This window comes from Ciona intestinalis, unplaced genomic scaffold, assembly GCF_000224145.3.
Source record: "Ciona intestinalis unplaced genomic scaffold, KH HT000105.2, whole genome shotgun sequence".
Classification (NCBI taxonomy): Eukaryota; Metazoa; Chordata; class Ascidiacea; order Phlebobranchia; family Cionidae; genus Ciona; species Ciona intestinalis.
This window is the reverse complement of record NW_004190427.2, coordinates 148,084-162,902: the sequence shown is the minus strand read 5'-3', so window position 1 is coordinate 162,902 and position 14,819 is coordinate 148,084. Positions and strand designations below refer to the sequence as shown.

At 36.1% G+C, this 14,819-nt stretch overlaps 1 protein-coding gene across 1 annotated transcript; it reads left to right on the top strand.

Moving 5' to 3' along the window:
- Window positions 1-5,596: 5,596 nt before the first annotated feature.
- LOC100180546 lies at window positions 5,597-12,295 on the top strand. The gene is made up of 9 exons (XM_002127761.4): window positions 5,597-6,169; window positions 6,599-6,791; window positions 7,551-7,644; window positions 8,371-8,415; window positions 9,307-9,453; window positions 10,387-10,592; window positions 10,961-11,274; window positions 11,707-11,986; window positions 12,180-12,295. Exons 1-8 carry the CDS (start codon window positions 5,706-5,708, stop codon window positions 11,978-11,980), a joined length of 1,737 nt encoding a protein of 578 aa, XP_002127797.1. The 5' UTR covers window positions 5,597-5,705; the 3' UTR covers window positions 11,981-11,986; window positions 12,180-12,295.
- Window positions 12,296-14,819: the final 2,524 nt, after the last annotated feature.

Genomic DNA, 14,819 nt, shown 5'->3' with positions numbered 1-14,819 from the left:
CGCCAACTGACATTTTTTTAATAAGACAAACCTGTCTTTCAACCATCGTACACACGGCACATAAAACGACTATTTCGCGTTTACTCTCGAAAATAATTACATATATAAAAGGAAAAAAGTTTTTAGATCAAAACAGAAATTTATAAAAGGATATAGTAATAATAAAAATCAAAAACGTTATTTTTTTATTTAAAGTAACCTTTTTGCGTAAATGCATTTTAAACTAAGCCCAAATACATTAATTTTTTTATTATGCTTTATTCTTGTCAGATTTTTTGCGGACATTTATATCTGATCAAGCTTTTCCAAATTATAAACCAAACTTTCCTTTGCTTACTCGTTTTTAAACTGCTTCGTTTTTCTCCAAAAAATAGTCTCAAAATAAACTGAGACCAAAACACGTTCATTTATCTGCCGAAAAGGCGAATTCTTTACGGATATGTAAGCTAAGCTACGTGTGACAGTTTAACAAGAGCTATCTTATCCCATCAGCGACTTTGCCTAGACTGCTGAACTTGTAGAAAAACAACGAATTTGTAACCGATATTGTTAGCGCATAAAATATTTGTTTGACTTTTTCCTCCGTGCGGAACAATGCGTAACGTAAACGCTTCTCCACCAGCAGCCACATCAATTATTTTCATATTCCGAGAAATTTGTGCAAATATTGGTATAGTTTTTTGGTTTCTTAAACAACTTTCAAAAACTTGCAAAATTGTTTTAAAATGGAAATTCTGTTTTATATTACGTTGTTTGGTCGGAGCGTAGATATTTCGTCCAACCAGAAAAGGGAATACGACAAATAATTGTATGATAGTATGGGGTAAGATGGGATATACCATTAGCACCTACATTCAATTTTCCTTGAACAATATGTTTTAAAAAATTAACAACGCAATTTTGGAGTCGCGGGGGTTATATTTCTTTAGAATGCAGCAAGAAAAGAAAATTTAAAATGTTTTTTTTCCTACCCATCCTACTATATATGGGTTGATTATATATCTTTGCATTTTTAATGTTATATCTGATCTTAGGCAGAAAATGGCGTTTTGGTTCAAACCACAAACGTTTAGTGCAAAACATTTAACGCTTTTTGCAGCTTTGATATTTTGAAACTGTAACAAGATACAGTTAGTGCTAAGTACAGAAGCAATTAGTTTCATTTGGCACGGTAACGGCGTTTCGTGTGCTAAAGATTTTAACAGCACATACAAATTAAAATTAGATCCACTATATACAACCCGCAAAACTACACAAAATATAGTCTGACCTATTTTCGCTTTTAAATGGGAAGCGATTAAAATTCACCTTTCGTATCTGCGCGCACAAAAAGTATCCAATTCCCAAACTCATGAGATACACACGCCTATCCTCACCTGCAAGTACAACAACGCATTGTGCTGAGTTAGCAACGCAATACCCCGCCACCCATACAGTAATACACCACCGGTCGAGGCAGAGACGCTCAGGCCCACGGTCGGCGTGGAAGTGAGACACTTGAAACTCGATCCCGAAAAGGAAAAGCTGTATTCGGTGAAAAACTTTTCGAGTAATTTTAACCCGTGGACCCCACAACCCAACACGTAATAACGTCGCAAGCGAAATTAAATCTATTTAAAAAGTAAAAAATGTTAGAATTTTCTGGTGTTAATAAAACACACAACAATTTAAGGGCATAAATGTCAGATAATTTCTGGTCAATATGTTGCGTTTTAAATTTTGGACTTTTCCGTTTACCTTTTGGCAGGCACTTTGATTGTAGCAGAAACTAATCGTTAACCTCCATTTTTAATGTATACGCAGCGAATACATGGGAAATTTATATTTCAACAATTATCATATGCATCGTTTGCCGTCGTTTTATTGCCGTCTTTAAATATGGCCCAATTGTTTAAAGTTGTCTACAAAAATATATAAAAAGCTTTGTCAGTTAATAGACTGTGAATATATTTACCATGAAGTATATAGGGTATAAAAAAATGGTGTTTTTTTTAGAATGACTTTTTAAAACTATTTTTGCGAAAATGTGACAAATTGTTGAGAATATGTAACTTTCCCACCGCAGAAATATAACGACAGCCGGCTTTACTTATGAACCATAGCGGTCTGTGACCCAATGGCCGCAACCTGTTGCAATACTCGCTAAGCTAGAAAGTAAACACAGCAGACAAATAACGTTGAAGGTCGAAGGTGACATTCCTGCATATCAGGGGTACATGTGAGCTGCCTCTTTATTTGGGGCTGGGACTGTTCAAACCACGGTACGAATGTAGCAAACGAAGGTGGTTTTGGCGTATTATACAAAAAAGAGCTTCCGTTTTGCAATGAGGCTTTACGTTTTTATATTAGCCCTAACTAAAATATGGTAGAAAATGGGGGAAGATGGGATACCTTTTCATTAAATTCCCTTGTCCAATTTAGCAATAAACAAAGAACATTCAAGAATTACAAATCCTTACGAGTCCCACAGACCGTTGTTAATTGTATAAAACACGATCAGGATATTTGGATATTATGTGCTAAAAATGTCTCCTCTCCCCTACACGCCACGATTTACCTGTAGGCATTTTATCTAAACAAAAGTCAAGTTTTAATTTCGCCGAAGTATATTCTGCTGTTTTAATATCCAACGAAAAGATATTGTTCAAAGTAACGGACTGAAATAATATTGGTTTTGCCGAAGTGGTTTATTACTTATTCCACCGTTTTGTTTAGAAGGTTTTATTACCGTAACGAGTTATAAAAAATCTTAGTGTCTCGCGAATCGAATTGCTATAGTAATATATTTTCATGTAGTTTTGTAATACAGATCTTGTTTTGAATTTGTCTATACGCAAACAGTAAAATTTTGTGAATTAGTTTAAATTTTAAATTTAGCAATCTCATTTGTGTAATTTGCGTTTTTTTACGAAAATCAAAAAAAAAACAATGTTTAACGTAGAGATTTGTAGTTTCGGTTTGTGTATTTTAAACACTTAGTTAAATGGTAAAACAATTTTCAATGCGTCTGTGCAGTGCTTAAAATTGAACTGGATGGGTAAAATGTTTATTTTGGCGGCATCGAAAGATTTTCAAGAAGCGTGCTCTAATGCCCTCTCGTGTTTAGCGCGCGTGGCCACTCGTCGATTGGAGTAGCGAATTCAAACTATAGAATTTTCACGCCCTGTGACTGCCGCATAAAACGAACCAATAAAACTTCCCATAAAGATACGTCTCGTTGCCAGTTAGCGGTTTCCGAACTTTCTCTGCCAAGAGCTTCTGTTACTACAAAGACGAGTTTCCAAAACGGAAATTTTCCAAGCGGAATTTTCGAGGGTCTAAATCGGACGTGGAAAACACGGATCACTGATTATGAGGTCAGAGTGTGACGCAGTGTTGGTTTTAAAATTTCCGTGTGTTCTGTTTTATGGGCGTTGTGTTTTTCTCACACGTGTATTCTGGCACGCGTCGTAAGACCATAAGACACGATGTTTCGTTTTTGGTACAATGTGCGAACAACAGTGCACATCTTTAGATTGAGCTATTTGTTTTGAAATGTACAGTTACATGTGCGACACGTATCGTTGACCTGAATGCTATTTCGTATGGTAATATTTGTTTTACCAAATATACCCACCTGTGCATTATGATGCTTGGACTACATACAGACTGGCATAATTGACAAAAACACAGAGCAATGTGCAGGTCGCACATCTAGAAGTGTGTATTTTTTAAAGATGCGAAAACTTTTTTTGCACCTATTTTTTGTTTAGAATCTACTTCAATCTATAAAGCAGAGGGTTTTTAGTCGAACGGTTTCTGTGTCTGTGCTTATATTACAGGGCAACAACCATAAGAATTTAAAAGTTTACTATATTTTGGTGAACATTTAAACCGGTGTGATAATGCTTTTACGCGTATGGTCGAATTGCATTACGTTCTGCGTACTTATATAAACTAAGGTTGAACAGTAACTGTTTTGTATAACCGGCAATTCAAAATCGACCATTAGAAAATTAATTAAAAAAACATACATAGTCTTAATATAAAAAAAAAACTTAATGTCATACGCTTGAAACCGTTTTATTAAAGCCTATGTCTGCCGTGGTTATGTTTTATCTGGAGGCTCTATAGTCTAATCATGGTCTAAAAGTGGCAAAACTTGTTCTTCAATCGCCACTGTATAATACTGTATCATTCCCCACGCGTGCTATTGGCCACAAAGTGCTACCTTACCACGCAGTGCACACGCGCAAGGTGTGCTACCCATCCATTGCTTAGATGTCCAATTCACTTATATTTTAAAAGCCATAAACGTGAGCGTGGTGCTCATGGGTCGAGCTGCTGATATCGGCAACGAAGCTTGGTGCGCCTCGGGCAATTTCTCTTTCATTACTCGGATAACGCCGTCCGGTTTTCATTGAGACGGCAAAGTAAACGATACAGAACAGGTTGTTTTTTCTGAAGAAAGGAAAAAAAACTAACTCTTTGTTAAAACGTTTTAGTTGGTAAAAAGAAAAATCGACGTTTAGTGTTTCGAAGGTAAAAAGTAAAGTTCTGTTTCAAAAGGAGTAGAGACACGGTTATGTAAAACGATGACGTAAGATCTGTTTTTCGCCCACGCCGGGACAGAACTCTTGATTTTAGGTGGTAATCTACTCATATCAGGTTTATCCTTTATGTGGTTTTGTTATGTTAGTGCAACGTATATTGTAACACCGTATTTCCATTAAGATCTATAGATTGTATAGGTTTACTAATAATCTAGCGGGGTGTGGAAAGACGGGCGACCTTTAGCACTTAATATCCAAATATCCTGATCGTTTTTAAACAATTAACAACGGTCTATGGTAGTCGTGGGGATACAGTTTTATAATTCTTTGACAGTCATTTGTTTACTACCAAATGGGAGAAAGTAGAATGAAAAGGTTTTCTGTCTTCCCCCATTTTACTATGTTATAAGTATAAAGCCTTTTATATTGGACATGTCGGTGACACGCGCTGCGTATGTGTTTGTATTACACTAATAGCCAACAGTTAAAAGCGCTTGACTTATTTTAATCCTGCCGGAAATTGTCGAAAAAAGTTTGGATTAGCAGTCAAACTATTGTCTTTTAATGACACAAGCCAATATTTAAAGAGATTAACTCTTTCTCTCATTCTGCCATCGATCGCCCCGCGGTCAATCAATTATGATACAGTTTGTGCGGCCGGCTTCGTTGACATGTGTGTACAAACGAATAGTCCACGCGACAGAAGTCTGAACACGCATGTGAAGTACGTACTCTGCATTAGAAAACAACATAAGCGTTAAAGGGCTAATTAGTGTGCCGTTGAAGGTTTTATTGGTTCATAACATCGCCTTGAACTGTTTCTTAATTATTTAGGGTTTTAGAGAATATCGGTGTATATACAATGGAATGTTTATTAACGATCAAGTAATGAAACTTACACGCGGAAAGCGACCGCAGCTTCTAGTAATAATTTGCCTTTTTCTGTTTTTCTGCTGCATTTGCGTTCAATTGCTTGTGAAATACGTTGCTTGTAATGTAACTCGGTAGCTTTATTTAATCTAGCTATTTACATAAAAAGGCTACAAGACAGATATACTAACGATGTACGTTTTAAAGAGTAGGTGTGTTTAACTGGTATATTTGAAGTTGGAGATAATTTTACCGATAACCTACAATCTGCACGCCTGTCTTCTAAAGTTTTGATATGTTCCAATGTACCGAATGAGAAATTGTGTCCTGTTTCTGATAAACGCCAGTTTGTTTGGCTACTACTTTCTACTTCGGAACACCGAAGTTCTGCCCCGCGAACGCGTGCATTTTTTGCCTGCCACTGGCGCTCGAAAATTGCTTCGTTTGCACGGTAGTCTCTTGATAAAGGATACAACTATTACACAAAGTTCTTGGGATGTGTTTCATTTGAACGACACGTTTGAAGAACTAGACACTACAGGTCACTTTGAAGGCGTGCCAGCCTTGGGAAAAGGTGGCAAGGTCGACCGTTCCAGAGATGTTGGGGACAGGAAGTGCTTGAAATCCGCCACAAACTGGAATAAACCGGTCACGCCGAAGCATAGACTTGACCCGAATAGGTTTTTAATACCAACGGTTATCAATGGACCCAGCAATCAACTTGCAGGGTTTCAACAAAGCGCTTTACTCGCCATTTTATTGAACAGGTAACATGTTTTTCTGTAACTAGCTTATACATTAGTTCTCAGTTACGTTTCAGGCGTTTCGTAAATTACCCGTTTGCGAGTGCAATTATACCTTTCAGTTCAGTAGTACTGTTATAAATTCGACTAATGAATATGACCCAACGACCCATACTTCCCCCATTATCATAAATTAACCTTATGAATGCATGCATTCATTATCTTTCAGGTCATTTTCTCAACTGTAAATTAAACAATTAAATGTAGGGTTGCCTATAACATTTTATTTGGTTTGCTTTGCTATAAGACCTACAGCACATATAAAATCTAATTATTACTAATAGGAACTAATGGGTCTTTTCGTAAGCCAAATGTACAAGTGACAAGTGGCATATAAAGTGTCATTAGAAATAAAAGCAGTCTCAAAATAATCAGAATAAAAAATGCTCACAGGACTTTGGTTTTGCCGAACTTTTACGAGCATCAACCTACAGAAGACACATTTTTAAAGACAGTCGTCGATGCTGGCTCAAGAATTGACCTGGATATTCTAAGAAGGTTTATGTCGGTTATTCCTATGTCCCAAGCTGTCAAAGAATGCAATGGTCGTTTTGACATATTTTTCAATGCAGAGGAGGAAGGAGTGGTAAGTTTGACAGTCAGTTGAACCTTTAAAACTGATAATTACGTTCTTTGACTGTTTGAGCGGGCTATGTCACAACGCGAGTTAATGTTTATATAAAGAACGATGGTAAAATATGGGACACCCTTTCATTCTGTTTTCATTTCGTTTGGTTGTAAACTAAGAACATTCAACACTATAAAACCGTATCCTCACGACTCCCATAGGCCGTTGTTAATCGTTTAAAAACGAATAGGATTTTTGAATAACATATTCTAAAGGTGCCACATCTTACCCCACAGTACTGTACCAAAATGGAGTCGAAAAAAATTGGTTTGGCTTCAGGCTAATAAGTATAATGAAATTATACCTTCCATTTATATTTAGATATTGCTTGCATATATGCTAATATACAAACGTGGCAAAAACCGATGCATGTTTATTGTTTACCTGCTTTAGCTTGCCGGTTGTGGACAACAAGTTGGTGTATACTTATCTAGTGGTAAATTGTCTAGACGGGAAAACCTTTTTCGAATTTAATTTAACCCGCATAAACATGTAGTGTGGCCTGGAAGGTATTGCGGTTGATATTATCAGCCAGTTCATTTCAGTTCAAAACAGAACTAGTTCACGGTTCTAGAAATTCGTGCACTTTCAAACCACTTAAAATAAAAACAGGTTTGGCCCCTTTTTTGTGCGGTGTTGTGTTGCGCAGTAACTTAATCGCCTAGAAACGGCATTTACATATAGTATAGACACTTATATGAAATTTGATTCAACCAGGGTCCACTTATGCGATATTTACCTGCAATTCACTTACAATCTGGCATACGAGGAGCAAGGTACAAAGAGGGGATTGGACTGAAAGAGGTTGAAGGTAAGTAACACGTGGGAATTTAAATATCTTGTCTATTGTAACGTCATAAAATTCTTTGTTAACTGACAAAGAGCCCACCATAGACATTTTTGCTTGGACTGAACTGCAAGTTTACGAATTTCTATACAGATTAGGTAATCTATAGTAGGGTTTAAATTTGGTGGTAAAGTCCATTCTTGACATAACTGCACCATTTTTTTTCAAAAAATAAATATACAGAGGGTATTAGTGAAATAAGAAAGCGGCCCACTAAGAAGCCTCGCGGGGCGGCTTCTATATCTTAAAACGCCACTACTTGTAGAGGTAGTTTCCTGAAGTTTAAACTATTACGATTGAACACTTGACCTATCTAATATGTGTCAGTTATACTTAGCCAATACGAGTTTTTCTCAAATCGGTAGTGATTTTTTTTACCGGCTTACAGCATAGTTTTCAACCCTTTTGGTATATATTGCCATTTAATGGACATAGCTCGGGAAATCCAATACTTTTAGGCGGCGACCGTCCTGCCCATCGTTCTCTTAGGGACCGATCGGCGGCAGATATGCGCATTTGCATGCCATGAACTTTTACAAAATATAATAAAATGACTTATAGTAGTAACATTTTTTAGATAAAAATAATAGATTACAACGTTTCAGAAATATTTCGGTTAAAAAAATAACGGATAGATACTGTTAAATATATAAATATGTCTGTATTTAACATCTTATAATTTTTTTATAGAGTTTTTGAAGGAAGGAAATACAAACATGTCTGTTATTGTACAAGGTAAGCCAATTAGTCCATGCCTGTATGCTTACGGACGTCTGTAAGGACGTCTGCATACAAAAGCTATCTTAGCCTACTGGTTCAACCAGTTTTTGTTGCCTAAACCAATAGGGCATTACAGCTTGACCTTTTGTACATATTGAATTCTTGTTTTGAACTTGTTGTTAACAATTCCCCCCCTTCTGTGGATAATAGTACTGTGAGGTGAGATGGGACACATTTAGCACATATTATCCAAATATCCGAATCGTGTTTTAAACAATTAACAACGGTCTATGGGAGTCGTGAGGATACAGTTTATTAATTTTTGAATGTTATTCGTTTACTACCAAATGGGACGAGAAAATAGAACAAAAAAAGATTCCATCTTTCTTACCTTACTATACTTATTCTTGCTACGTGGATAAGATATCTATTACTATTTCTGACGTATACCACTCAACTAGTGTAACGTGGATTTGTAATTAGATATGACCAGGTCATTTGGGTTTGAAATCGGAACGGCTGACATGCCGGTTATAACAGATGTTTAATTATATATAGTTAATGTCAGGACCAAACCCAGTGGTTACATTAAACACAAGTTGAATTAATAACTGACACCTGCTAGAGGTTTTAGAAGTATTGTGGTGAACGATGTGGAACTTTGGTTATTTTATGGCTTATAATATAGTAGGGTGAGGGAAGACGGGACACTTTAGCACATATTATTCAAATATCCTGATCATATTTTAAACAATTAAGAACGCTCTATAAACGTCGTGAGAATACGGTTTTATAATTCTTTGGATGTTCTTTGTTTACTACCAAGTGGGACAAAAAAATAGAATAGAAACGTGTTTCGTCTTTCCCTAATCCTAATATACTCATCAAATTATAATTTTCATTTAGAAACAGGTTGGTTGATGGGGGATTTAATCAAAGGAAAAAAACACAAAATTGACTTCATGGAACTTAAATCTCATTTCAAGTCTCCGGAAAAATGCGCCCATTATCTCAAGCCGTTTCGACAGCTGGGATTACGGCCGAATGATACGTGTAAGTATGCTACAGGTCATAACCGAAACAAAAACAGTTTGTCTAATGACGATTAGGGTTGTGACCTTATGCAGTTTCTGTTACGATTCAACCAGATACTACTTTGTGACGCGAAAAAGCGTCGCTATTTTAAGAATGTTTGCGTAAGCTTTTATACATTACGTAAGTTTATGAACACGTATGAATACTTTGTGTGGGAAAAATTCTTATATACTTTAAATCAAAAGCGGCGTTACAATTTAATAAGTATATCCTAACCATTGTATAAATTATACCATCAAAAATGTTTACTTGCAAATGGTATGTTGGAAAATAATGAAAACATAGAGCATCTTACCCAAACCTAATAAAAATACAACCTTTTTAATCCTCTTACCAAAATTGAATGAATGTGAATGTAACTTTCTTTAACCTCGCGCGGCCGGAAAACGACAGTCGTTATGTCACGGGTAGTGTTCTGTTTCATACACCTCGTGAAGCTTACGAGTTACCAAGTATGTTACTTTGTAGGTGATGATTTTTTTCGTTTTTTCTTTTTTTCAATATCTATCTTGGCAAAGATAAATTTTACGCTCAAATGGTTCCGGTCACTCAGCTCCCATATTTCCTGATTTGTTTATTTAGACTAAAAAGTAGTGCGTGTGTTGCCTAAACAAAGCCGCTTCAATTCGTTCAGTTTTATGACAACCAACAGTTAAGTTGTATTGCTAAAGTTAAGCTAAACAATTTATTGTATTGTTAAATGTGTCCCACACACCCACGCTATAACCATTAATTTAAAGATTCGATTTTTGATCTAAAAAGGTATTATACGACTGCTTGTACTTTAATATTAGCACATACGTTGGAGAAGGCATAGTATTGCCCATAGTAGAGACCGGCATTACCCGATACAGTTTTGTATATACCTAACTTTACCATTATGTTTTATAGTACGACTCGATTATCCACGTACATCAGAACAGATACTCAACTCGCCACAAAAGTTTATCCAAACGAAGAAAGACGCTGAAGTGTTCTTTAGTGCCATCTGGCGGAACGTTCAAAGCCCAAAGTTCATCCGCGATGTGGCGAAAGACTTCAGCCAGAGTGTTCTTGGTGGAAAATACTTTGCAGTTCACTGGAGATACGACAAAGTCGTAAGTTTATTAGTACTTATAAAAGCTCCCTAAGATAGCCAAATTCGGCCAATCATTGTGGGTGTATGTCCTTGGCAAGACACTATACTGCAATTGCTTCAACCAAGTTGTCCAATGCTATGTGGGCCCGCCACGTAAGGTTATTACACTCATTTATTAAAAAGTAATTTAAGGAACGACATGGTTATTCTGCTATCTGCTTTGTTTCTGTTTTAAGGTGAAACAAGTTCGCCAGCGTCTAACGGTCGTTGTGTTATCGTTAAATTCACCTCTCCAATAAGTTTTACAAAATAATAGTATGTTAACAAACCTTAAGGTATATGGTTCTAAAACTAATGATATTTACGCCATAACACTATTTTTTCTAGGATTTTCTTCATTACCTATGCGGAGTACATTACCGACCGCAGATCGCCGATATGTGCAATAACATTAAACGAGCCGCCAAGCCTAAAGCCATTGCTCGGGCCATAGCTGTGAAACTATCTGAATCCAAAGAAATTTTTGGCAGTAACCCACGTTCGGTGTACCTCGCTGCTCCGTCCTCTGTCTCTGGATTTGTAGAAGCGATTAAAACCTCGTTTGATAATCTACTGCGTTCAGACAGCGAGTACAAGTCATTGGGAAAGGTGAAAATGTATTTCGCAAAGGATTTATTCGAGTTTGTGCTAAAAAACTACAGGTATACCTGAAATTTTGTGTAATTCTGCTACTAGGCATAGTGCAAGTAATCTTTTAGCGGCACGTCTGGTATAAAAACGCAGTGTATTACTGACGTTTCGTTCGCCATCCGGCAAAACTTTATCACGAAAACCTGAAATCGATGTATTTTAAAATATTTTGCCAGCTTTGAACCCAGAGGTGACGGGTTCAAGGCTCGTCGCTGCTGCCATTGTGGGCGTATGTGTCCTTGTGCAAGACACTTAACGGCCACAAAAACCACCCACAAAATTACATACTTATCGGCCTACAGCAAAACAACCACCCACAAAGTTACAATTGCTGTGGGAACTCGTACGCAGGAACGAGGCGTATGAAACAAAACTATGGTGCTGTCATTTTCTATACGCGAGGAAAATACACGTTACATTCCCATTTATTTACTCAAACGCAGACCTTGCGGCCACACTTCCAACGAACACAACGTCATCAATGACGTCATATCCCAAGTAGAAATGGAAATCGGGAAACTGAGTGAAACTTTTGTTTGGTCGAAGCAGAGCACTTGGTCGCAGCGTGTCCTCTTTAATAGAAAACTACATCTCTCTAACATGAGCTTACTCCTTGATCAAAACATTATTGGCCTCGTTTTGGACACGCTAGACGGCGGTAGAGGGCACAGAAAGCTAATGAGAGAGCTACATGAGCTCGAGAGTGGAAATCATTGATCCAGGGTAGGACGTTTGGATATTAGTTGCATATTTTCATTGTGAGTAATAAAATGTTTTTATGTATACTTAACGATTTTTTTAAAAAAAAATACCATCAATAGCAAATATTAAGTGTATATTTTCATTTAAAACCAACTTGTATGAGCGTAGTTTTGACTCAATTTAACTTTCGTATATTTTTACTGCATTTTTGCAGATGTACAACTTTACCGGATGCAAAATCGAGTGTTTCATACTGAAATACATCTCTGTATATCCTGTACTTAAAAATCGTTGATACTAAGAGCAATACACATCACACGACGTAAGCCCTACACCAGTATACAAACTTTTACAAAATACTTTTCAAAGTGCAAAATGTTTATTTTCTATGGACTCATAGCTTAGCATATAGTAGGGTGGGGAAGATGGACCTCTTTTTATTATTCTATTTTCTGGTCCCATTTGGTATTAAACAAAGAATAGTCAAAAGGAGGATTATAAAACCGTACCCTCACGATTCCCATGGACCGTTGTTAATTGTTTAAAACACGATTAAGATATTCGGATATTATATGTTAAAGGCGTCTCATCTTACCCCACAATACTATTAAATCCGACTTTAATGCATATGCTATTTTATGTGTACTATATACGAGCTGCGATGCTTTTTTTACAAGTCGAACACGATTTGCAGCCTAGTTTATACTATACGTGCTAAAAGTTCATGTTATATAATAACTGATGTGTATAATAGCTTATGCTTTGAATGCTTACAGTTGGTCGCCAGTATTATTTTGTGAAGAGGTATATTAAAGTAGTTCGTTAGAAAAGTTAGAATTATATTTGGTAGAATTATGATATATTGTATAAAATTCCCGTATTTCTGCTACCAGGCAAATTTTAAAATAGTATTTTTCGGCCTCTTTGGTATATAATACGTTAATTTTATTCCAACGTTTTATCTGCCATTCGTTTGGACTTCATTATTTGATATTATAACACAAAACAAACTCTGACTTAGGAACAAAATTAATTAAAAAATTTACCTTTTCCATACAGCGTGTTTTTACTTTTTAACAAAATTTTGAGCGATGATTCTCTCTTTCTGTGTCTAAAAAAGTATCTTCAACATACGACCAACACATTTAAGTTTTCATGCGTTAAACCGCATATACTATATAGTAGGGTGGGGAAAGATGGGACATCTTTTCATTCCATTTACTCTTTCCATTTGGTAGTAAACAAAGAACTTCCAAAGAATTATAAACCCGTTCATAATTGTTCAAAACGCGATCAGGATATTTTAATATTACGAGCAAAAAGTGTACCATTTTCCCCCACCCTACTATATACATACGTTCCTTTATATTACAATATGTACTTGTTTGTGCATGCGTAGTGTGGCTATAACACTGTAAGGTTATGCAAACAAATTCGTTTTTGAACCAAGAAAAAAGAAAGCCTATAAAATCAGCATGTGTCTTAGAAATGGTATTATTACATTTGGTAACGTCTGGAAACTGTAAACCTTTTACTTTCGTGATGTCTTAATAAATTGTCCTATAAGGAAAATAATGTTATTTTGAAGTGTAGGAAAAACAGTTTCTTTTTTTGTCAAACGCAAATTTAAAGGAGAACTGAAATCAGATTTTATACTTGGTGTGCTGATAGTCCTTATACTGAGCTGAATCTACTATATCAATTTTTCTGTTCAAAACGTTGCCGATTTCGAGTAATCTTCACTTACATTTTAAATAGTGGCGTCACTGGTGCTTCTTGATGAATTAATAAACTATAGGTATTAGTGCGTCTGTAAAAGAACTTTTATAAAATCTTTAGCCGTTTCCAAGATATCGCCAAAAGAAAATCGTTAGCACGTCGTTTTCCATTTAATTGTAAGAGATAGAGGCCGCGCACAATCAAGAAGCACCAGTGACGTCACTAGTTAAAATGTAAGGGACGATAACTCGAAATCGGTACCGTTTTAAACGGAAAAAATGGAATGGTAAATTCAGCTCAGTAAGGACCATCTGCACACCAAGTATAAAATCTGACTTTAGTTCTCCTTTAAAGACAAGGATTTGGTCATTGTACTTGTGACCCAATAGCTCTGTTGGATTGTCATCATCATGCATGAGCTTTATTATATTCTACTTTTCAAATTCAACAGATCGCAAATACTTATCGTTATCAGCTAATGTTTACGTTTCATTTTGCCGATACGCGCAAACCTCGCCTTCTGTGCATAGATCGAGCAGTTTCCGCCTATATAGTCTTCCGGTTGCTGTTTCAATTCCCTCTTTATACAGCTTAGTCATCAACACAGTGAGTCATTTAGCCCGTTCACATGGCCAAACGAAAAAGAGACTTTTCCAAACTTGGCCAGGCCAAAAAAAGAGGCAATTTTTGGCCAGAATTGACGTGCGTTCACATGGCCATTTGGCCTCGTTTTCTTAAACGTCGAAATTGAATATTTTAATTCTCCCCATATGTACGCAATATATTTAATCAATATTTTCCCATAGTTAAGAGTGATTTTAAATTTACAATTACTACTGCCAAAAAAGAAAAGTAGTCGAAACCATCATAAACACTTATTTGGTAAAAAATGTGTTGTCCACAATGTATTAATATACATATAACACAAACACACATATAAATATATCTAATATACACAACAGATGCTAGTCCCACTTTACTTTTTTCTCTAACTTACCACTTAGTCATGTTATAAATTGAGATTCCTTGTGCCTGCTGAATCAATTTGTAATATAGCACAGGTTCTTTGTTTTTAGTTTTATTGAAAAGTATAACAAAACACAACTCCATGAAAACAATAACAAAAGTGCATTTG

Coding starts and splice junctions, on each gene's coding strand:
- LOC100180546 (XM_002127761.4), top strand. CDS start 5,706: ATGTACCGAATGAGAAATTGTGTCCTGTTTCTGATAAACGCCAGTTTG. Junction 8,416..9,306: donor CATGTCTGTTATTGTACAAG/GTAAGCCAATTA, acceptor ATTTTCATTTAG/AAACAGGTTGGTTGATGGGG. Junction 11,275..11,706: donor TTTGTGCTAAAAAACTACAG/GTATACCTGAAA, acceptor ACTCAAACGCAG/ACCTTGCGGCCACACTTCCA.